This window comes from Doryrhamphus excisus, chromosome 13 (genome assembly GCF_030265055.1).
Source record: "Doryrhamphus excisus isolate RoL2022-K1 chromosome 13, RoL_Dexc_1.0, whole genome shotgun sequence".
NCBI lineage: Eukaryota > Metazoa > Chordata > Actinopteri > Syngnathiformes > Syngnathidae > Doryrhamphus > Doryrhamphus excisus.
In genome coordinates, this window is record NC_080478.1 from 5,997,106 (window position 1) to 6,021,038 (window position 23,933).

The 23,933-nt window shown below is 43.0% G+C and overlaps 2 protein-coding genes and 1 non-coding gene across 10 annotated transcripts in view; all 3 read right to left on the reverse strand.

Annotated features, from left to right (window-relative positions):
• Positions 1-9,039, reverse strand: part of pcnt (pericentrin) — a 42,384-nt gene extending 33,345 nt beyond the window's left edge. For 2 of the 6 annotated variants that reach the window (XM_058091437.1, XM_058091435.1), the window contains exons 1-9: positions 8,822-9,038; positions 8,144-8,173; positions 5,295-5,474; positions 4,849-4,956; positions 4,595-4,744; positions 2,091-2,893; positions 1,694-2,023; positions 1,279-1,615; positions 18-434 (exon numbers count right to left, since the gene is read on the reverse strand). In XM_058091437.1, the coding sequence (XP_057947420.1) occupies positions 18-434; positions 1,279-1,615; positions 1,694-2,023; positions 2,091-2,893; positions 4,595-4,744; positions 4,849-4,956; positions 5,295-5,474; positions 8,144-8,173; positions 8,822-8,869 (2,403 nt within the window). In that variant the 5' untranslated portion in view covers positions 8,870-9,038. Of the gene's footprint in view, positions 1-17; positions 435-1,278; positions 1,616-1,693; positions 2,024-2,090; positions 2,894-4,594; positions 4,745-4,848; positions 4,957-5,294; positions 5,475-8,143; positions 8,174-8,821 lie in introns of all 6 variants that reach the window. The other 4 variants (XM_058091440.1, XM_058091434.1, XM_058091436.1 and 1 more) reach the window with 3 other exon arrangements.
• Positions 9,040-10,349: 1,310 nt separating this feature from the next.
• On the reverse strand, positions 10,350-10,422 carry trnak-uuu (transfer RNA lysine (anticodon UUU)). Its single transcript has one exon. It is a non-coding gene; the product is annotated as a tRNA-Lys (tRNA).
• Positions 10,423-10,502: 80 nt separating this feature from the next.
• On the reverse strand, positions 10,503-22,096 carry atg9a (ATG9 autophagy related 9 homolog A (S. cerevisiae)). 3 transcript variants are annotated; one of them, XM_058091446.1, is made up of 22 exons: positions 21,793-22,096; positions 21,615-21,667; positions 20,653-20,721; positions 20,408-20,555; positions 20,274-20,319; positions 20,052-20,114; positions 19,817-19,966; positions 18,181-18,322; positions 17,953-18,093; positions 17,760-17,880; positions 17,019-17,194; positions 16,823-16,945; positions 16,048-16,235; positions 15,821-15,974; positions 15,578-15,757; positions 13,778-13,990; positions 13,464-13,705; positions 13,122-13,239; positions 12,777-13,035; positions 11,750-11,809; positions 11,362-11,507; positions 10,504-11,271 (listed from the first exon to the last, which is right to left on the reverse strand). In XM_058091446.1, the coding sequence occupies exons 4-22, from the start codon at positions 20,508-20,510 to the stop codon at positions 11,263-11,265; spliced, it is 2,634 nt and encodes an 877-aa protein (XP_057947429.1). In that variant the 5' UTR covers positions 20,511-20,555; positions 20,653-20,721; positions 21,615-21,667; positions 21,793-22,096; the 3' UTR covers positions 10,504-11,262. The 3 variants fall into 3 exon arrangements, with proteins under 3 accessions (XP_057947431.1, XP_057947429.1, XP_057947430.1); XM_058091447.1 differs by having other exon boundaries at positions 20,408-20,558; XM_058091448.1 differs by lacking the exon at positions 11,750-11,809 and having other exon boundaries at positions 10,503-11,271.
• Positions 22,097-23,933: the final 1,837 nt, after the last annotated feature.

Below are 23,933 nucleotides of genomic sequence, written 5' to 3' on the forward strand. Positions count from 1 at the left end.
CAAAAGTTATGTCTCACCTCAGCATCCTTAGCTTGAAGCCTGGTCTCAAACTGTTTAAGTTCCTCCTGGAGCACCTGTTCTATCTTCTTGATTTGTTCACCCATCTCCTCTTCTTTTGCTAAACGCCTTTCCCTTTCCTCCACAGGCAGGTGCTGGGCGTCCTCCAGGCAGCTAAGGTTTTGCCTCAGGCACAAAATCTCAGCCTCCAGTTCACTCCTCTGTTTCTCTGCAATTTGCAAACTGCTCTGCCCCTTCTCCAGCTCTTCCTGCAGGCTCTCTGCCTCTGTTTGGACAGTTAGTAGCCGAGTACGTGTGATTTGGAGGTCTTCTACGGTTAGGTCCATCTCCCCAGCCCTTTTGTCCAGGAGGGCGGATGTGGTTTGATGCCTTCTTTTGGTCTCTTCTAGCTCAAGTATGAGATCATCATAACTGGCCTTTAAGGTAAGAGACATCATATTTAGTGCATTGCAGTCATATTCTCACCCCATTTTTTCAAATCTTACTAGGCTACTAATAGAGATGCCCCCGTTTGTTCATAACGGAGTCTATGAATTTACCCATGTTGACGAATTATCAGTCTAACATTCATCTCAGCAGAACTGTGGTCTATTTCTGTAAATGGCTGGTTATTTACTCAACTACAGAGAGTACCGGGGAATTATGGTGTATCCATCTTTTTAATTTTTTTACGGCATTATCAGTTACTGTTGTATATCAAACATGTTATTTATTATTATTATTATTATTATTATTATTATTGTTTATTTATATTGAGCTGCATGTCGGTTGAGTGGTTAGCACACAGACCTCACAGCTAGGAGACAAGGGTTCAATTCCACCCTCGGCCATCTCTGTGTGGAGTTTGCATGTTCTCCCCGTGCATGCGTGGGTTTTCTCCGGGTACTCCGGTTTCCTCCCACATTCCAAAAACATGCTAGGTTAATTGGCCACTCCAAATTGTCCATAGGTATGAATATGAGTGTGAATGGTTGTTTGTCTATATGTGCCCTGTGATTGGCTGGTCACCAGTCCAGGGTGTACCCCGCCTCTCGCCCGAAGACAGCTGGGATAGGCTCCAGCACACCCGCGACTCTCATGGGGATAAGCAGTAGAAAATTAATGAATGATTTATATTTATGGTTGAAATTAAGATTTCAAAGTGGAGAAAAAAAGCTATCTTTGCCATCCCGTGATTGAAATAATACAAATAAAGGCTTATCATTTTTTTGACTAATACATTAATAATAATAATCATCCTGATAGCTACTTTTACTGTACCTGCAGCGTTCGTAGCCGGTTGTCATCTTGAGACGTAACCGCTGCGACCTGTTTAATCTCCTGTAGTAATGCTCCCCGCATCTCCTGCTGGTTTTGATGTGACTGGAAACTCTCTTGATCCTTCTTTAGCTCTCCGCCGCATTTATCCACCTCTGCCAAAGCTTCAAGAGAGACGTCTGACTCCTTTTCCTCCAAAAAGGCACTAGGAAATTTGTTCCTAAGGCTTTCCAGTTGGAGATTTTTTGAGCTCATCTCCTCCTCTGCAAATCTCCTCCTTTCCTTCTCCTCATCGAGCTCCCTGAGACCTTCCATGAGCTCCTCCGTTACTTGAGCCCACCTGAACACAAACATAAAAGGCATTAAGTCAACCTTGATAAACGTTATGGCTTACTTTGATGCAAAACATCATGGCTACCTGCTCCGAGCCTCTTCCAGCTCTTCAGTCGTCTTGACGACTTCCTGTCTCAGAACATTCAACTGGTGGTCCTTCATCGCCAGTTCCTGACGGAGCTCTCCACACTGCTGATTCAGCAGCTCTTCCAGGGCCATCCCATCAAAACGCTGCTCAGAGACGCCGCTCGTCTCCAGTGGGCCAGAGGTGGAGTCGTTTAACCACAGGTCGTTAGAATTGTCAGTCAATGAGGGATGAGGGGAGCTGTTGTGAACATTCGAGCCCTCTTTTGGGGCACAATTAGAAATGGAGAGCAGAGGTTGGTCGCCAAACAGTTGGCTATTGAGCTCAAAGCTGTAAAGGAAGAACAGACCTCAATTAGGGGATGCATTTAAACACAAATTAGGAAGGGCGCTCAAACCTTTGGCTTGTAGAGATGTCCAGCTGACTACAAGGCTCGACACATTCATGAACCAGTGAAGACTGTGCAAAGGAAGAACACAAGTAGCGCTCCAGCAGATGGTCCGCAGGTGCCGATACATTCATCGTGTCCACATTGGTTTCATCTGTGCTGCTCATCTCAACGCAGCACGCAGGTTTTGCTTGGTTCTGAAGATCTTTAGAAGCTTTAAGTCCCCTGACCTCTTCCTCTCTGAGTTGAAGTTCTTTGACACGCTCCTCCAACAGCTGGCTGAGTCTCTCCAGCTCCTCTTTGTGCTCCTCCTTCACCCACCTCATCTCCTCCTCCTGTCTAAGTCGTTCATCCTCAAGGCTCTGTAGGCGGAGGGTGAATTTGGTTTCCTGTTTGCCCACTCTTCCCTCAGTTTCCTTCTCCACCTCAAGTCTGCTCCTCAGCTCCAGCACTTCTCTGTTGAGCGTCGCCTTCTCCACTTTGAGCTGCTGTAGCTCAGTGCGGTGAAGCTGGACCTCCTCCTCCCAGCCTCGCTTTTGTTCCTCCAGTAAAGAAAGCACATGGTGGTGATTCTCCCGCTCCTGCTCCAGTTCGGCACATATACGAAGGCTGTTCTCCTTTTCCTCTTGCAGCTCGACTCTCAGCTCATGCAGGACGTTTTCCGTCTCCGTCTTGCTGTCCAGGCCCAAGCCTTCCTCCATGGAGACATCCGCAAGGCTGAAGTCTTCAATGGGGGAACCATGCTCCTGCTGTACAACGCGAGGAGCTTCTGCTCCGGACTGATTTTTAAGGCGAAAAAAGTCCACACTTGTCTGCATCACAAAAAAAACAAAGGCGTACCTTTAGCTTCTCCGTGCACATTTAATTTACATTTGTTCATTTATTCAACTGCAGCTAGTGCCAGGCCCCTATGACTTTGTATAAAATAGATTTATATTATATTTAATAGCGTTATACGTCTCGAATACAAGACAACCGAGAATATAAGACAACCCTTCTAGTTTCCTAGATGCATTATTGGAAAACTATTTTTAAAGACAAAACTAATATTTTCAATATCAGTACAATAGGAGCTGACTATCATCCATCATCCATCATAGACTATGTCTCAGCTGCTGAATAATTGTTTGATGCTGACCACTAAAATTAGCACCATAACCCTCTGTGTGCCATTTAGCAATCTTTGAAACATTTTTTAACAATCTGTCTTTTGCAGCAGTCATATTTTGGGTTGATATGGACACTACCCGGTTTGATTTGCACTGAATTACCAATTATTTTCCGAATGTCATGACTTGGAAATTTTAAGAAATAATTATTTTCTTGAAATCCAAAATCATAAAATGTTGCCTTTACAGACGCCATGTGTGCTCTGTAGGCAGTGGTAAAACGTCTTAAGCATCACATTGTGTCAGTCATTTACCGTTTATTTCAGGGGTCGGCAGCCGTGAAGCCACATATTTTTAAATTTATTTCCGTGAGTCATATAATATTTATTACACTGAATACACTAAAATGCATGCATCTTTAAGTAAGACCAACAAGTCTCCGAATGTATTCCTTTTCATAACGTTATACTGAAACTAATCAATAACTAAAATACTTCTTACTTGATGAGACTTCTGGTGATGCACGGTTTTCCTCGTTTTTCCCCCCGCCATTTTATTGGTTTCAAAATGGTTTGCTCTGCATATTTAGCTAGCCGACTTGTGATTAAAAGAGGGAAGTTTACTACCTCTCAATGACCCGGGTAGTCTACTGCATTATCCAATAATAATCAAGTGTCTGATCCGGAAAATACCGGGAGGCCAGCTGGCATTTGCTCTAAACACACACATCTCAGTAGGAAATGGATGGATTAAATGCAGTAGGTTTTGGATTTTGAACCAAATTTTTAACACTGCTATTTCGAATGTAAAAAAAATTCTAAATAAAATTAAAAAAAGCCATAGGTTCCTTACAGCTGTTTTATTTGCTCAAAGTAAATAGTATATTAAATCCGAGGTCACTACAGGACGACGTAAGATATTTTGGCTGTACAATTTTTGAACGCGGTTGTGGTTACCTTGAAGGAGTAAGATCTCGACATGCATGGAGGAAGTACAAAATATCTGCTTTCCGCACCACACGCATAGGAGTCCGCGAGTGTGACGTACAAAAAATAATGTACATTTTGCCCTAACGTGACACCATAAAAAACTAGGAAAGACACACGATGGCCATACGGACGACACACAAAGACATGCGAATTGTGCACGTTTGTCTTGCAACCTGAAGAAACCATAAGCACCTATAAAGTTTGTTTGACATGGACAAAGAACCTCTGCGATCCTCTGTGCGTTTCTTGCATTTTTGTTTACCGTAGACCAGCGATAACAACCCGTATGACCAGTTGTGACCTAGACCTAACAGAGGTATGACATCTATTAGAGTGGAGGCCATAGTTGATATTTTTCCATAAGTGGAATCGTATGTTTTATACTTTTGGAAGCGACACATAATTAAAGCTTTACCTGCTGGAGCTGTTTCTGCAGTGCTTGGATCTGACCAGTGAGTGACTGCACCTTCAGCTGGACCTCATCTCTATCAGTCCGGGCTTCCTGCAGGTTGGCGCTGAGCTTGGCAATGATCTCGTTGCGCTTTTCCACAGCCTGCTTCAACTGCTTCAAAACGAGTCATCATTCCCATTAGTGCAGCCAAGTAGAACTTGAATTTTTTTTCCATCCAAATCATGTGAAAGAAGCACCCGCAAATAGTCTACGCTTACCTGTAGCTGGTCTTTACTTGTGAGGGCAATCAGCTCCTCATCTGCCAGTTTGTTGACAGAGGAGAGGAGAGGCTCCGTGCTGAGACGCTCATCCTTCAGCTGCACCTCCTGAGAGATTGAACAAACGTTTAATACAAGTTTTGCCCAAGAAAATGTGCACAATGTTGCCATGCATGTACCCAACAGACTCCCAATGTTGTGTTGAAAAAAAAACAGCTTGAAAACAGTGTCACGGTTAATCCGGGCCAGGTTGCTATGACAACATGGCTTGCAGGCAACATGATGGTTAGTGACCCATTTCTCTAATGTATGTTTACCGAGCAGGGGGGCATGGGCTACTTGTGACAGCATACGATGAGACCACAAATCATTTTGACACACACTGCATGTCATATAAAACTGTCATCATATGAATTTACTAGCAAACAAAAGACTCCGACAGTTACCGCGTGTAGGGAGTTCCCATCCGGCTTGTTACCATTGGCCAGCAGGGACAGCGTGGACTCTATTCGGGGGTCTTGCGTCGCACAGTCATCCTGCGAGACAGCCTGGCCCTTCCTCTTCGGCGTCTTTTTCGGCGCCCCCGCACCGCTGCTTTTCGCCCGCTTCTGTCGGAAGCTAGCAAACTACGCAGGAAGGACAGGGAGAGGTAGACAGACACATAGGTCAGGACCGCCGAGCACCACCACACCAGCAGCATTATGTAGATCAAGGAGGTGAAAAATCACTGAAGAAAACATGGAAATTCACTCAAATTCTTCTTGATTGTCCCCATCCTTGGTGAATGAGTGTTTTAAAGTAGAAAGGCCAAGAAACCACCAATGAAAAATGTAGAAAGAAAAAAAAGCAGAGCGTTTAAAAAAAACTGACAACAAAAAAAAAACTTTCCACATGTCAGCAGTAGAAATGCTGGATTGTTATTTTTACTTAAAAATCAGACAAAACCCCACATCAGGCTGTTTCTCTAGCTCATGCTCTCATGTTAAGCAGCTTAAATCAGAACAGAGCGGTTCACATTGTCTATATCTGACAGGCTGGTAGATGTTGCCATCAGGGGAGCAATTTTCCCAGATGTGGATCGTACCTCCTGTAATAAAGCCCCCTCCTATTTAAGCATTGCACTGTGCCGAGGGATCCACAAACTCTGAAAAAGGCATGGTATTTGTCAAGACCGAGGAGCGGGAGGGTGGAGCCATTCACACATACACAGAGGGGTAGGAGGAGGAAAATCTCAGTGTGTGCACGTTCAATTGAAGATGACACGGCCCTGGGAGACCTACTTGTTGCTTTGTGTGACGATGACTCACATGCATGCTCACGTTTCTCAGCGTGTGAAAGGAGTGATGCGTTTGCAACCACTTTTAGTAAATTGATTTTGTTGTTAAAGTGGCCTTTGACTGCTGCTTCCGTCGCTTGCATAGTGCAGTCCTCCTACTCTGCGCTGATAATTCCTGTGAAAGACACATTAGAGCCATACAAGCTGTGCCGAGCCCAAGGTCGCTTACATGTGACTGCACAGTGGCAGACAAAAGCGTAAAGCATAATAGAGCTATTTTTGTGTTTGTTGTTGTGAACTAACCCAGGGCAAAGATGCATGATGATATTAGTTTTGCCATTTTCAAATGAGGAAGAAAGGTGACTTTTTTTTGATGTGCCATGCAGCACCGGATTACCATAGCAACAACCACGTCCACAATCACTCAACATTTGCTGCATTACCTCACAGTACTGCTGATAGGCAAGTAAAAATTGGGGAAAATGTGCTAATTTCTAAATATTGTTACAGGCACCGACCTTAGAGTTTGGTTGGACACACAACTGTCCCTTAAAAATGACATAAACCGTCTGTGCAGGACCTTATTTTACCATCTACACAACATCACCAGACTCTATCCCCTTCTAACTCTCCCAGATGGAAAGAAACCTATCCCTGCCTTTGATTCCTCAAGACTGGACTATTATTAATAGCCTCTATTTTGGGTAAGGACATTCAAATATTCAAAACAGTGCCGCCAGAATTCTATTGAAAATCAGGACATGTCAACATACAGTATCACCCCTCACCCTAAAATCATTAGCTTGCTGTCTCATCCCAGGTTGAATACAAAATCATTCTGCTCACCCATAAATCAAGCGCCATAGTCAATCGTTTTTTTTTTCTCACATTTTACTCAAGGAATCAACTGACACTTCCACTCTCCCTGTCGCCAAGCACACCTCGCCAACCAGTTCCAGTTCTTTCTATTTATTTCTACAAAAACAAATGTCAAGACAACTTCCTTCGAGGGCTTACCATGAAGAACGGCAGGCTGAAAAACCACTAGAAGCCCAAGAAAATTGCAAGAAAATCAAGATTCAAATTGCACAACCCTACCTATAACCAACTTTCACCCAGTAATCCACTTTTCGTCCTCAGTCAGATGTGAGGTGGAGCCTATGCCAGTTGATATTGGCACGCAACTAATCTTTCGCATGCATGTTCTCCCCGTGCATGCGTGGGTTTTCTCCGGGTACTCCGGTTTCCTCCCACATTCCAAAAACATGCTAGGTTAATTGGCCACTCCAAATTGTCCATAGGTATGAATGTGAGTGTGAATGGTTGTTTGTCTATATGTGCCCTGTGATTGGCTGGCGACCAGTCCAGGCTGTACCCCGCCTCTCACCCGAAGACAGCTGGGATAGGCTCCAGCACCCCCCGCGACCCTTGTGAGGAAAAAGCGGTAGAAAATGAATGAATGAATGAATGAATAATCTTTCGCAGATAGATTGCAACCACCACCCTCAGGCCAGACTTGGTGCTATTAAAAGGTGGCCGACATCATTGAGCTCACGGTGCCATGGGAGGAGTCCACCAAAGAGGCCTATGAACCAAAGAAACTGTACTACACAGGTCTGGCAGCAGATGCACAACAAGAAGGATGGAAGGCCAAGATTCATCCAGCTGAAGTAGGATGCAGAGGTTTTGTGGCTTCCTCTACCATCAGGCTCATGAAAGACTTTGGCATTCATGGACAGGCTCTGCGACACACAATAATATCTGTGTGGAAGCAACTGAAAGAAGCAGCCATTAGCTATGGATCAAGCACAAGGATCCTTGCAGCTATCTCGAGGTGTGGTGGCCCATCAGCGGGCCTATCATCGAAACTCCAATGAAAGGGGGGTGCCCACCTGACGACACTTAAGACATTTTAAACCCACCCCCTTCCTTCAATTTACAGTGTAGAAAAGCAAAATACCTTGATTGATCACCCCACAAAGTTACATTTCCTAGCCTGTCACCACTTTCCTTACTTACCGACTGGCGCTGTGGCATGTTGGAGGATTTCTGTCATGAAGATGATCAAAAGATTTGTTTAAATACCACACATTAAACGTAAATGCAGCTTGGACCTGCTTACATTGAGACCAAACATTATTTTAATTTATAGCGTAATGGTGAACCATTACCGCTGATCTATTCAATAATCACTTAATCGTGTCACTTTGTCAGTCATTTCCAAACAGAATGACGAGGTTGTAATAATATAAAAATGTCCTGTTACTGATTATTGACATCTTCCAAATATGTCCGCACAGCTTAGCGGAAGTAACGCATCACCGCCTCCAGGTGCAGCGTGCACATGCAGCGCTCAAACACAAGTAAGCAAAGATTTGAAAACAATTTATGTTTTGTGTATTTGGTTTCTTATTGTGCTTTTAAAAGAGAGGCGTATTCGATATGCAGAAGAAGTCACCAACATTAGTGTTATTGTTAGCGCCGCCCAAGTTGCGTTTTACGCGCGACAAACGGTTTTAAGTTAATCTTTCGCTGTTAAGACTTAAAATAGATAACCAGAATGACGCAAGGCAATACCAAACACTCGAAAATTGGCCTTAACCCGCCGTAGTTCGCAGAAAACAGCAACAATCCATGACAAAAGAGTTGGCTAACTGTTAGCATTTCAACATTAGCGTGCGCTCCACATCAACTAACCTTAGCCCTCCCAGCCTCGACTTTTCTCCGGCGTTCATCTTCATCCATCTCTCGGTTGAGACAAAAATATTAAAAACGTTGGACTAACGCCCTTCACTAACTGGAGGGAAAAAGCACAAGTTTTGTTCCTCCACTCATATAGTTATCTTCTGTTAAGCTTCCTTGAGCCACAACTGTCAAATAGAATATTCAATATGGCCGCCAAGAGGGTTCAACCCCGCCTTCGGTGATGTTTTCTGAATAAAATAACCAATCAAATCTCGGCGTGTCACATTTTCGGCCAATAGGCTGTGGGTGTGATTTTGCATCAGGCGAAAGACCCGCCTACCCGTATTAAGTAAAAATGAGTATACCATGAAAATGATTGCATGAAGTTACACTTTTGAATAAGTATGTCCGAGAACCAATCACGAAGCCAATACGATTAATCACATTTACTGTCGTGAGGGAGGATAATCTTTACTTAAAACCCGAGCGGTAGTGTGAAATTAATATAGGGACCAATAAGTCTATATTTGCAAAACAGCGTGTAAAATAATTAGTATAGCGGTGCTCGTATTCGTCGCTGTGTTCAATGTAGCTACACCAAAATATCACCGCCAGGGTGCAGCATCGTTCTATTTATGAGTTTAGCGGCGAAATACAAATTCTAATATTGAAAGAGCTATCCAATCACTGAGCAGTAATCTTTAAAAGAGTCATCCAATCGCTGAGCTTTATTCTTTGATGTGGTGCGTCGCTCGCTTAAATCTATTTAGAGTGTAAATATTTATAAATCAAAAATATCAATATTAAGTCTTTTTTAAACAGTTTTTGTGACTTCGTGTAACGCCAATTAACGAACATCAATGCCTTCTAAGAATGAGCATGAATGTAATGCTTTGCGGGGTGTAATATTTCTTTGCTTTTATGTTATACCTCGACACGGTCGATGTAGCTTACTTTTGTGTTTATTTTTGTTCATCCAGGTCATTGTATCCTCAGGGCATTCGGTCGATCGCAACTACGTCTACAACTAAGTCTCTAAACGAGGACATATGTCCATACAGGGACGGTTGGCTCTTTAGTGGTCAACTGACGATGCAATGGAGTGGGGTCCTTGCTCCCCAGCGATGGTCGTTTGGGTGGAATCACGTTCGTTAGCATCCCATTCAGGTGTAATTATGGTCGAGGAACCACCTCAAACCAAGATGGCTACGTCGTGTTTATCTGTTAGAGGCTAAAATGACTGCATCTTTAAGGACAGCACTGTATGTGGGAGAAAGCTGGTGTCGCAGACCCCCGCTCCACCCCGGCGGCTTCCCTCACTCTTCTTTCACACCATCCTTCTCTGCCCAGATTTTGTACATGTTTGTCGTCGAAAGAGTGCCTTCTTTGAGTTGCAAGTAGATAGCAGAGTTTTAACATGATGTGCCTGTCTGTGTTGTGCCGTTCGTATGTTCAGGGGCTGTTTACGTCCAAGGGGTGGCAGCACGATCAACATCATAAATATTCGGGCAAAAAAGTTGGAAAAGAGGAAAAATATCGACGCCCGAACAGGGACTTGAACCCTGGACCCTCAGATTAAAAGTCTGATGCTCTACCGACTGAGCTATCCGGGCTCTGCGGAAGCAGTGGAGCAATGTCATTATTGAACTAGAGAAAATGTGATTCGGTTTAAATTCAACTTTCGCGACTTTAGACAGACAATAGCTCGCTTCTGTTTAATAGCTGAAGTAACATATGTACAAAATTGTATTACTTTACACTATGAACTATGAACACACATTTTGTACACTTACGCTGAATCACTACACCCGGCTTTAACGTACCAGCTTGCCGAACTGTAAACATTACCTTTATTAACATTATGGCACACATCCCTTTTCATAAGTGATTTCATATAAAATCAACAACATAAAACACATGCAAACAATCTAAAGTTACAGCCTCTGCATTAAGTCATTAAAGTGCTTCATTGTTTTTTGTATTGACATAAGAACGTTAAAAAAAAGTTATGATCCTATGCTATTACGTGATGGTTTGTATTGAGGAAGTGAATGCACTAATCTTGGTTGGAATTAATGCGTGATAGTCATGCACTTGTGCCGAAGACACGTTCGCTTAGGATTACAGCTGCAAAAGAACCCACAGATGTTTCTACAGACACACAGTAGATTTCTAATAACCACAACATGATTTCTGTTCAATTTGTACACAACCCTGCAAGTTCAAGACACAGCACATTATCTTTTATCTGTGTTATCTTTCCACAAATACGAGACTTTCTTACTGGGCATGTATTAAGAGCTTCTACGGACAACATTTCCACTTAATCCATGAATGTCCCACGTGATAAATTAATTGACCGTTGTAGACAAGTCTTCTTTGTCTTTGACCCCAGAAGAAAGCTCCAGTCAGGAGTGGTGAAGTGTGTTGGTGTGGCCGATCCCTTGGCTTGTCTAACAAACCTAAAAAAACAAAAAAGTGACACAAAACAAGTGTCAGTTTATTTCCAGTGTATGCTTTTGTTTTGTGCAAACTCAGCGCATAAAAACGACCTTGCGGATGTGCGGTGGCATCTCATCCTCAGAACTCTCCTCTGGTAGTGACTCGTGGCGTCGTGGTGCTGCCGATTGATACTCCTCAGCCCACCCGCCCATTGGAAGACGGGCTGACCTTGTCACCACCTTTCCCCCTAAAGAATCTGCAAAAAAAAAAAAAAAGATAATATAACATCTTCATAATAGGGAGCTGATACAAGTGTAAAAATCTGCCTTTACAAAGATAATAATCTGTTTTGATTGTCAGCTCATATGGATAACACAATGTTTGAAACGGTTCCGAATGGGGATACCCCGATCAATATCAGCCGATTTCCCCCCAAAAATCATGTGAGCCGCTATTGCCGATAAATGCCTTTCAATGCAGACCACAAAAGCCGATCACCTGTGCAGTGTAGTGTCTTGCCCTGACTTGCGTCTTGGGCAGCACGGTCCTCCCATTTTCCTTCAAAACAAAAACAATCATGAATGCCACGTGGAAAATTATTTAATTCATCGGATGAGATGACCAGCTTGTCTCAGCGGTGGAAGACACCGGGTTCGCAGAGTGCTCTCTCACTTACCTGGAAGTCCTACTCGAGCTCCATCAATGTACTCTCACATCCAAGGTCACCTTAAAGAAGGCGTCTCATCCCATAAGTTTCACGTTTGACATATGTTCTCTTCTAAAAGTAAGTAAAACGTGTTTTTGTCTAAATTAAGTTAGGGTGATTGTATGGTTCCTTTTTTCATATTGTATATGCAGTATCAGGGGTGCAGCCAGAAATTCTGTCTTACTACTTTTGGTAGTAGTTAACATTTTTTTGGCTCCCCTGGCAATTAAGGGACCTTAGAATTGTCCTGGCTTTCCCCCATGTAGCACTCATCATTAATACATTAAAAAGTGTTTAATTAATTCATGTGATCAGCATCAGCCGATTTCAGTCCTGGATGATTGGGATTGGCACCACAGAACCCTGATCGGAGCATCCCTAGTTCTAAACATGATACAAAACACTCAATGTTTGTGTTAGGAAGTAGGACATGCAAAAGGACAAACACTTTTTTTTTTTACAGGTTTACTTTGAAGTTAAATATATGAGTAGGCATCATCCTCCTTGGTGGATAGGTGCTGCTGCAGCTATGAATTTTCCAGCAGGAAGCAGTTTTGACAATACCGTATGCCTAGAATTGTTTCTTAATGTGTATAACTGAATTGAAAATGTGTTTAATAACTGTAACGGGTGCACCCACAATCTGTGGGGTTTCGGAATTTGCAGGACAGGTCTTGGAACATAACCCCACAAATGTTGCAATAGTGTTGCTAATTATTATGTGTTGATTCTAATGGCAAATTTCAGCAATAAAGGATTTCGGACTGTTCCGCCCTGATGGAGGCTTGGTAGATGGTAGACTTGCTACACTCTATTTACCACTGTATCTGCGCTGGTTGCTCTGTTGCGATGAAGCCCCCTCCTGGGCCACGGCAGCACTGCTGTCAGAAACCGAAGAAGGGATGAGAGTAGAGGGACTGGGTACCGACGTGGGGAAGGTGTGTGAACGAGGGAAGTTTTTGTAGCGTGAGGTGGGCACGCTCTTGACCTCGTCCGGGACGCTGTCGCTGCTCTCGTCGCTCTCCTGCCTGTGCCAGGTGTGACGAGAGAGCTCCCCGCGGGACTGCTGCTTGTGCAGCTGTGAGGAAAACCGTAAAATAGGATATGTGCTATTCAGAAGAACTGAAGAAATATATAAAGATAACATAATACATTTCTGCTTACCTCGTGTATGTAAAGTGCATGGATGCTCATCTCCGTGGAGGCGTACTCTGACAGGACCAAACTGGTCAGCTGACCCTCCCACGCACTGCTGCCTGAACTCACAGTTCGAGCATCCGTCCTTTTGGGAATATAGCAAAAGATGAATAGATGAAAACAAAAAAAAAAGTCAACACCAAAATGTAATGTGCACATTTCCTTCTGCATAGGTTCATTTTTTCCCCCAATCCATACTATTTAAGTGGAAATGTTTCATGCTGCAATTCAGTGGAAGCCCCTTGAGAATACTTCCTTTGCAGTAAAGCAGTACTATTTTAGGCATATTCCCATGAAGACTGTTCCTACCCAGAGCCTGCCATAGTCCTGCTCGTGGTGGAGGCATGTCCAGTGGTCCTATAGGCTGCACTCATGCTGCCTCTCAGGTGAAAACTGCTGCTGATAGGGGAAAGGGAGCGCAAGGCGGACGCCCCATCACTGGCAGCTAACGCCGCTGCTGCTGCATGACTCCCCAATGAACCGTCCCTGCCAAAATGAACAGAGGCCAGGGTGGATGGTGCCACCAGAAGATTTGCAATCAGGCTCCTCGGCTGTAAAGGAAAAAAAAATCAAATGAATGGAAATCAACAATTCCATACTGGAGCTCAAGTGCGTCACACTACTTCAGATTCAGAGAAGGAGAGTGGATGAGACTCTGGAGGCACCGCGGTGGCCTCTCGCTGAACTCTTTCCTTCAGCTGGCTGATGAAGTGCGTGGTCTCTCGGGGAGGCTGCCATTGGGGGTTGGTGATTGCAAAATGCATAAGAGACAACTCCGTCTTGCCGTCCTCTGCCTGTTGGTAGATGGACGCCTCCGTCTTTCCCGCTGACATCCACTATGAGTGAAAAAGACACGCATCTTACGGCTATGCATTCATTCATGCACGCAAGCCTTATTCTCAAAAATCCTGCAAAATCGCAAATGTATCCATCTGTGCCTTTTAAAAACAACCCAGTATATTCTTGTTGTGGAATTGTGTGTGTAGGCTTCCCAGCATGCCTTGCGGGTTAAATAAAAAAAGCATAAAATAATATCATTTCGCACACTCAAGCTCGATTCCACCCTCGAGCATCTCTGTGTGGAGTTTTGTGTTGTGTATGTTCTCCCTGTGCATGCGTGGGTTTTCTCCGGGTACTCCGGTTTCCTCCCACATTCCAAAAACATGCTAGGTTAATTGGCCACTCCAAATTGTCCATAGGTATGAATGTGAGTGTGAATGGTTGTTTGTCTATATGTGCCCTGTGATTGGCTGGCGACCAGTCTAGGGTGTACCCCGCCTCTCGCCTGAAGACAGCTGGGATAGGCTCCAGCACACCCGCGACTCTCGTGGGGATAAGCGGTAGAAAATTAATGAATGATTTATATTTATGGTTGAAATTAAGATTTCAAAGTGGAGAAAAAAAGCTATCTTTGCCATCCCGTGATTGAAATAATGACCTAATAACCGTGACCCTGGTGAGGATAAGCGGTGTAGAAAATGAATGAATATCATTTTTCAATACGTCTGTGTGTAGCCGAAATCACAGCTGGTGTCGGCAGCACTCGTGTAGCCCAAGACTATGATTCTTATTTGAGTCATTTTGAGTGGTTTGCATTTAATGGCTTATATCAGGAAGGCTCTTAATCTTCTTGGATGTGTTTGTGGTTTGTTGTCATGTTGCCTAATCCCTGATTCAGAATGTCACAGTTCATGTTGGAATTCACATTTAGAAAATGAATGAATATCATTTTTCAATACGTCTGTGTGTTACAGATACGTTGTGTGTTCCACGTGTGTTCTTTTTGATTGCACCATGAGTTTGGGTTGTGTGGGTAAGGTTGTTGTAGCAAGCTTGTAGGAGCTATTTAGTAGTGTGTTCCTAGGTTTCTAATATCTGTTGATTTATTTTTTGTTGTTGTTGTTTTGTTTGGATTACTTGATAATATTTTCTTGTTAGTTATTTATTTGTTTATCTATCATATTTTGTTAATTAGTAGTTAATTTGTGGGTTTATTTCATTGGATAACACCCTGGGCACCTGCAATATATTTAGGTAGGCAGTGCTCACAGGACCAGCATGCACCGGGGTGGGCCTATGGTTTTTGTACCAGCGCAAGAGAGGCAACAGGAGACAAATGCCTTTGTTCCTTTTTTGTTTGCTTGCTTGGTAATAAAAGGAAATACGAAGAAACGGAACAAGATTGTTTGGACAATGACTCTTTTGCCTGCGTAAAACACAACCCGTGGTACAACAGTGGCCTTTTGATTATAGTTTAAGTTAAGTTTATTTTTGAAGGACAAATAGCCACTACAAAGGTAATTCACCTCCAATGTAGGGCAAAAGAGATGGGTTTTCTGCCAATACAGTCAAATTATGAATTATTCTATTCTCCCAAAAATAAAGTTAGGATAAAAAAAAAAAACACAAATTTGTGAACATACCGCCGGATGCCCATGTTGCCTGATGTCCATCTGGGCAAAGGAACACGTGTCTCCCACCCCCACCACCTCTACGGTGAAGTTCCGAAAGAAATCTATGATCTCTAGGGACTTCCTCCTCAAACAGAAGATGAGGATGATGGGTGTCACCACCGGGCTCAACAGCTCCTCCAGAATGAACACCTAAAAAATAATGCTTGTTTCATATGAAGATGTCTCAAAATATCCATTGGTATTCACACTCACTGCTTTGTACTGGAAGAGCTGGGAGAACTGGTCCCGGGTCTCATATCTGTGCGCATTGCCCTGCCAGTGGTCAGGCATGTAGTGTATGTGAGCCAGGATGACACGCAATAGCTGCTCAGGACAAAAGACCATGTGTTTGTCTGGAATAAATGACCTGAGGAGACGACAAGAAGCATCTCATATGACGCCAAAAGGTTCTGGATTTCTTTAACGGCACAACCTCCTACCTGCAGACTGTGATACACACTCCCAGCAGCGTAATCGAGGAGAGGACATGTTCTACCGCCAGCACGTCCTCGTCGTAGATGGTCAACGCCATCAGGACTGCCAGAAGAGACCCGGCGAAAAAGGCGACATTCTTGGCCACCACGGTTAGCAGAGGAGATAGGAAACAGTTCATGTACTTGGAGGCAGCCTGCCAATGGAAGAAAGTAAACTTTAGAGTTGTTTGTGTTCAGCTTGTGTAGCAGTATAGATTTACTATTCACTGAAAATACAGACACTGCAAATGTCCAAATGATGTCCTTGGTATGAGTACTGACTGACTTCATCCTCTTGTTGGCCACTCCAACTTCACTTGTTTGTGGTTTGTTGTCATGTTGCCTAATCCCTGCTTCAGAATGTCACAGTTCTTGTTGGAATTCACATTTCCTCTCAATAAATCACAACTGGTGTCGGCAGCACTCGTGTAGCCCAAGACTATGATTCTTATTTGAGTAATTTTGAGTGGTTTGCATTTAATGGCTTATATCAGGAAGGCTCCTTATCTTCTTGGATGTGTTTGTGGTTTGTTGTCATGTTGCCTAATCCCTGCTTCAGAATGTCACAGTTCATGTTGGAATTCACATTTCCCCTCAGTGAACCACAGCTCCCTCGTGTCAGCAGCACTCATACAGCCCCAGACTATGATTCTTACTTGAGTAATTTTCAGTGATATGCATTTAATGGCTTATATAAGTGGTATGAAAGGGTCTACGCTAAATGGACGTGGCCATCACTGACCTTGTAGCCTTTGCTAAGGCGAGACATGAGCTCGTGGTCAAGCTCATTAAAGTGGCGCAGGTAGCATCGACCGTACAGAGACCAGCATCTCGCCCCGAGAGAACCGGGCTCTCGCTTGATCACCTGGACAAAAACATCACCACCACCAGCGTCTTCAGGAACGGCAGACAAAATAGTTTGAATAAACCTGTCGCACCTCTGTGTAGCTGAAGAAAGCATAGAGGATCTGCCACACCAGGATGACAGGACACAAGACAAGGTTGGCCACGCCGATCCACAGGATACGTGACGCCAGTCTGTCGGCGAGCTCCAGGCGATTTCCTCCTCTTTTATACTCTGTCTTAAGGCTCCATTCATTCTCAAACAGAGAACCTGGAAAAGTACATACAGCGCAAACACTTTGTAGACCACTTATCTTTTCAGGCTTTCTTCAAAACTCTGTTTGTGGGAGATGGTTATTTACAAAAGTAAAAGTGTAAAAAATGTTCGAAAAATGCTGAATAATACAAACACTTAACTGGGTTTAACTGCTTTATTTAACCAAATATATTCCAAATATCCGCCCGAGGCTTTCTGTACTTGTCAGACAACCACCAGCACAACAGGGCAGAAGAAGTGAAAGTGTTGTGTTCTCACATTCTTCACAATTCCCTTTCACACAGGCGGCATCCTGCCTCTGATACGGAATACGATATGAAATAGCAGGCTCAATTCCGTCCCTGCAGTTCCTAACGGCTATACAGAACAATTCTTTTCCGGACAGGCCATGTCTTATCTGGCAGCTGGCTAAGCGAGTCCATATGCCGTGACGCATATCCAAAATAAGCCACACAGGACAGAAACGTTTCACCATATGAATCATGCACTTCCTGTACGCCACATTGAAGAAAAATGCACGCCATCAACAAAATCCATCTAGCATGCAAACAACACACACCTGGACCCCAAAAGAAGATGAGCTCAAAGTTATACTTGAGGCCGCGGGTAAAGAACACACAGTCTCCAAGTACAGGAAGTCGAAAGCGCACGGGAAGGAGAGATTTATTCACCATGGCAACCTGCAGAGGAAAGAAGTGGTTTTGAGGTTAAAGTGGCATTTCTTCAGATAAAAACATCTTAGATAAAACGACCATGTAGTTTTTGAAGCGAAGGATGCGATGGTAAATGTCCAGCTCTGTCAGTTCTTTTTTATGGATGCAGATCTGGTGCTCCTTCTGGATCTCCACTATCCTGGCCTGGACCTCCTGCCATGTTGCATAAGGCAGCTCTGACTGTATTATTTAAAAAAAACACACACACACGAGTTAAACACAAAACAATAAATATGAAGCCAACATTACAAGGATGGCTGGTCTCACCATTGTCATCTTCAGGGCGTGAATGTAGAAGGATCGGATCTCCCAGTAGCAGCATACGTTGTAGATGAACTTCACCAGGCGGTGTAGCCAAAACACCCCAGAGATCATCAGCACGAAGATGACAAATGCATTGTCCCGGATGCTGTCAGAGTAAAAAATACATAACTTTCCGTACATTAATATGCTGTGTTGACAGAGCTAAATACACTACTTAGACAAAGAGCATTCATTCATTCATTAATTTTCTACCGCTTATCTTCACGAGGGTTGCAGGCGTGCTGGAGCCTATCCCAGCTGTCTTCGTGCGAGAGGCGGGGTACACCCTGGACTGGTCGCCAGACAAATAACCATCCACACTCGCATTCATACCTATGGAAAATTTGGAGTGGCCAATTAACCTAGCATGTTTTTGGAATGTGGGAGGAAACCGGAGTACCCGGAGAAAACCCACGCATGCAAACTCTACACAGAGTTGGCCGAGGGTGGAATCAAACTCAGGTCTCCTAGCTTTGTGGCCTGTGCGCTAACCACTCACCCGCCGTGCAGCCTGGTCCCAGCCTGGCCGTGCAGCTAACTGTGATTCAGTTAGCATTGACACTCAGAGGACCAAATATTGCTCTCAGTTATGCATATGCATAAAGTTGCGGCCTTAAATGGATGGCATATGTGTCATTGTATACATTGTTCGACTCTTGTGCATGACCCCATTATAATGGGACTTTCTGTGAATGAAGCTTGTTGTTCCAACTGCTTACAGTAGATGGCTGTATGCATCGTAACGCTACTTAACACTTTATACACGCATGGCATGCCATAGATTGAGAAGATGTAGCAAGAGAGATCAGTGTTGCTAACTTTGTTGCTATATTTAGTGAGTAATCAGACCCCTCTATGTTGTCAAACAACAGGAGAAAGTTAATTTGTCTTTCTAATCATTAAAAGAAATTGGATGCACATGCATCAGGCTTGTCCTGTCCTATCTACTCCATACTCGTGAACCTGTTCTGGGAATTGTGCTACTGAACCAACAGTGCCAAGACTACTTGGAAAATGCAAGACTTGTAAGGATCAGCCACCAAGGACCTCCAAAAAGCATGGCTGTTCTCTGTATTTTTGAGTTGGTGTGTTTTTAGTTAACATTAAAAAAAAATAGCATCCATTTATGTACATTCTCCAGTTAGTGTTCTATACGGCGATCGTCTTTGATACACTGCATGAGCCCAAAATGTCCCCATCTAGTTTTCTACAGAAGTCAACTACACAATGTAGCCCGTCTAAGATGTCAGCCGCATTTGACTCTGAAAAATGTTAACACAAAACCCATTTTTATAGTTTTACATGCATGAAACAATTCTAAATGTAGATCAATTACGTATGACAGGGAGAAATTAACATCTGAGGTGGCTGTGGTGTGTCATGGTCACGTGAAGGATCACGTCTTCAATGAAGGCAAAGGTAACCTTAAATGTTCATTTATCCCTTTCATTCATCATTTATATGCATTTGGAATTGTTTACTGCGTGTAAATGACAATAACCAATGTTTCACTGAACATACATATCGTTTCAAACCCCAATCTCGTGAAAAAACGCAAACATTCCATATATTTTCTGCAAGTTGGAGTCAATTATCCCACCGTGCACTGCAGACGTCCACCGGTACAAAGGCATCAGGCAATGTGACCTTTGACGAATCCGTGTGATTCACAAACTTGTTGGCAAAGAGGATGTCGTAGTCTACGCAGTTGGCCAGGAAGACGGTGAAGCCGACCACAAACAGAAACTGACTGCACAAAAATTCATTATATATATTAGACAAAAAAAGCCAAGCTCTACAGAGAATCCCAAAGGGTACACGGAAAGGATGCGTACACCAGCTCGAAGATCTCTCCCAGCAGCATACAAGTGAATCCATTCTTCTGATGCAGATTATAAATGTAATGGATGTTCAGGAAAATGTAATTAGCCAGTACTGGACATCATAACACAATAATGAGTCAACATAAGTTATAGGAAGATATTGCAAATGTGTCTTGCCTGCATTTACCGAGAGGAATCAAACATGAATGTGCAAATATAAATATTCCAAAGGATATTCTCTGGAAAAACAGGTCCAGGTTTTCTATGTGGTGCCACTGGGCTGCAAAAATGTAAATAATAGTTAGGAATGCTGTTGCTAAGGCATCATTAATGCATTGTATTACCAAAACAAATTCAATGTGTCGTACATTTAGCTCCCTCGGGAACGTGCATCAGCAGGTTCTCTTCTCCAGGGGGAGAGTCACTGTATGATGCCTCCAGGCGCTGGTACTCCGTGTCAAAGTGTGCCATCGTTCAAGCGGCGTCCGTCTCAACACCGGATCGGCACGGCCACCGCTACTGACGGCAGCACGGATGACATTGGGATGAGGTACAAAAGATGATGTGCAGTAAACGTGACAGTAACTGTAATTAGATTATTTCTTAAACTTACCTTAAATGCTCAAATTCACACCTCTATTCAATTAACCGCCCAGTCTCCTATAGTGGCCGGGTGCTTGGTCTACAAAAGCAATTAGCACAATAACCACCGGGATCTCTAACATTGGCATTAATAGCTTTATGTACACTTCCGTGTACTAGTGTCAGTGAGTGTGTGCAATATAATTAACAGAGGGCTACAGTTTAAGATTAAGATATGCCTTTACTCGTCCCTCAGTGGGGAAACTTGTATTGCACAGCAGCAAGAGTACAGAGTCAGTTAAGCAGTACAGAATACACAATATAGAAAAATAAACAATATAAACAACCCAAGTATTAACAAAAATCAACAGTTTTTCCCAGAGTTATATACAATACAGTATGTAGATAATATGAAGCAAGATGAGATATATGACCAGTCTATATTGTATTTAGAGCCCTTAATATTGCACATGGAGGTTGATCGGGTATTGCACAGTGAATGGGGTCTGGAGTAACTATACTGACTATAAAAGCAAGTATTACACAGATGTACATAGTGGTGCAGAAGTCTATTGGGAGCGGTGCTGGTTGTACAGCCTGACAGCCTTTCCTTTCCACTTTCCCATGCACTCCAAATCATTATTAAAGTTATAAAATGAACTTGTTAAATGTAAGGAGCTTTCGCATTTTGGCAACAAATTGTTTCCAATTAACGCACCTTCCTCTTTGCAATTTTGGTAAATAAACTTTACCTTCTTGTTTACACGCGTGACAGTTATTGTGAGACACTGAGATTCTGAACTTCAAACATCCATCTCAAGAATTGTACAATATGATAGGGTATCATTCCTGTTGACATTTTTGTTGCCATGATTGCCTCACCCCATACAGTGTATCTGCAGAGCCACCAATTATATATCCGTTTTTTTGGTGGAAGTACTTGAATGGGACATAATCACAGGAATATATGATGTATATACAGTATGTGCTTACCTCCATTCCTGGACAATGCATGTCCTCCAGAAGTGGACGTTCAACATTCCAAACTGTGAGAAAAAGGGGAAGCTAGCGTGAAGCCTTTTCATCAAAGGCCACATGACAATATCATAACATGAAAGAGAGGGTCACACACACACACAATAATGTCGTATATAATAAATACATATCTTACATTTGACGAAGGTCTGTTTGCAGGTAACAAACATTTGCGAGCAATGGAAGTGGTTCAGGTGTTTTTGTTGTTGACATCAAGGAGGCCCGCCTTGCCCGCAAATATTGCACCTCCTCAGTGTCGCTGCATGTAAAGTCCGCGTCAATCAGTCAGTTTCAGCGACTGACGTACTAATTTAACTGTTTGCTGTGAATGAATGCCGTCTGTCAAGTGGCTTGTTTTCGTTTTCTGTTGTCTCCCCTCATCCGCGTCGGGCTCGGTTTCATTTTTAGCTAATAGCTAGCAACTTGCGTCAAAGCGAACAATGGAGTGGAGCCAATCAGAAAACGAGCAATAGGATGTTTTTACCCAGCAGCCAATATAATTTGAGTAAAGGCGGGCTTTAACGGGGGCAGGTTGATCCTTGACACGCCTTCTGTAAACACTCTTTATCACGGAAGTAGCGCCACCAATTGGTCGCATCTCATAGCACCATTTTGCAGGCATGCCTGTGGAAATAGCTTATAAATAAGTAATGATAAATAATATGATTACATTCACCTGGAAAGCAGTAGAATAAACATTAATGACAATAATTCTGACAATAAGTCTTTTTAAAAAAATGTTAAATAAAAAAAATTAATTAAGGTATCATTGCACATTTTCTTTCAACTTTTACTCCTTTATTTATCTAAAGACTACTAAACTGTACTAATATGCATCTTTATATTTTTGTTTTATTATAAAGAATGGTAATCTGGTAAGCTCTGCTTTTGCCTACTCTTTTTTTGGACATGGTGAGATGTAAGATGTACAGGTAAAAATACCATTACCATTACATTACCATTATTATTATTGCACAGCTTAATTGTATGCACTATTGTTTACACCATTGTGAGGTTAAATGCAGCAGAAGGCTTTTGTGTGGTGTATATTAAATATTCATAAACATATACATAATAGGCGAATGACAAGTCCTCCATTTAGTGCAGTACAATAGTCTATATGTAATTTGAAGTCGTACGACGATATTTGTTTGTCCAACAGGATGCAGGAGCTGACGGTGCATTACCAAGATTAAGGTCTGCACACTCGAGCCCACCTTCTGTCACTGTTTGCCTGCACTGAATATTTAAATATGGTTGTTGTGTCTTCTGGAGGGACAGCTGGGCTTTTTGTGCACTGCTTTAGTTACAAGGTTGAATACAGCAATCACTGCACATGCATGCCAATTAACTGTTTGTGTACTTTTGCAGATACAACTGAGCAGGAAATGTACTTTTTGCAGTACTACTGTGAAAGACAGAGATTCTCATGAGGACCCGCCACTGTAATCCTGCTAATTATAGTGATCTGGGTCATTTAAATGGTTCCAATTGGAGATTAGGCCTCATTCAGATAGCATAGTACAGCACTGAAAATCAAAAAGCAAAATAAATAGATATTACTGTACTTCAAGAGTCATTGCATAATATACACCTCATACTGTACGTCAAGTTCATCTACATGTGAATGATAAGCCCTGGTGTGATTGTGCATTTGAGTATGTGCTCTCTGCTGGCTGTCACGGTGGGACGATTGAATTACCCAACTGTCTGTCGGGAACCACTGTAGCCTGCAAGATGGGGGTGGGGTGTGTGGGGGGGGGGGGGGGGGGGGTCCTCAAGATTCACTGCCGTGCTGCCTGATGAGGAGGTAAATGGGTCTCAGGATGAAGTCATCATTGCGTCCAGACAGCAATTAGAGCACACCCCTTCCTGTACGTGCATCGTTATAGATAGTGCACCCTAGACAATGGTGGATCTGATCTATAATTTGCTGATATGACTCCAACGATGTTTTAAAAAATTGACAGCACAGCTCAGCAAACATGGTTTCAATATCTACTCTATAATTTATGCATTTTTTTTTATAGAAGACTCCCTATGACCTTTATCCTGTCCTATTTTATGTTTTGTGTGTGTGTGTGTGTGTGTGTGTGTGTGAGATGAGTCATACGGATCAGGTGACATCAGGCAGGGAATTGGTCATCACACATCCAAGCATAAATTTCTATATTTCCTTTGTGTGCCATCAAGTAAAATACACACAGAAAACAATGGCAATAGAAGTAATCTGTTCCAGTGTCAAACACAACATCTTTATTAATTGTCCAGGCAATA

Excerpts from the sequence above, each read along its gene's own strand:
- atg9a (XM_058091446.1), bottom strand. The coding sequence starts at position 20,510 with ATGGCACACTTTGACACGGAGTACCAGCGCCTGGAGGCATCATACAGT. Across the intron at positions 19,967-20,051 it reads GGAGAGATCTTCGAGCTGGT|TCAGTTTCTGTTTGTGGTCG; the intron begins GTACGCATCCTT and ends ATTTTTGTGCAG. Across the intron at positions 17,195-17,759 it reads CATCTTCTTTTGGGGTCCAG|GTTCTCTGTTTGAGAATGAA; the intron begins GTGTGTGTTGTT and ends GTACTTTTCCAG.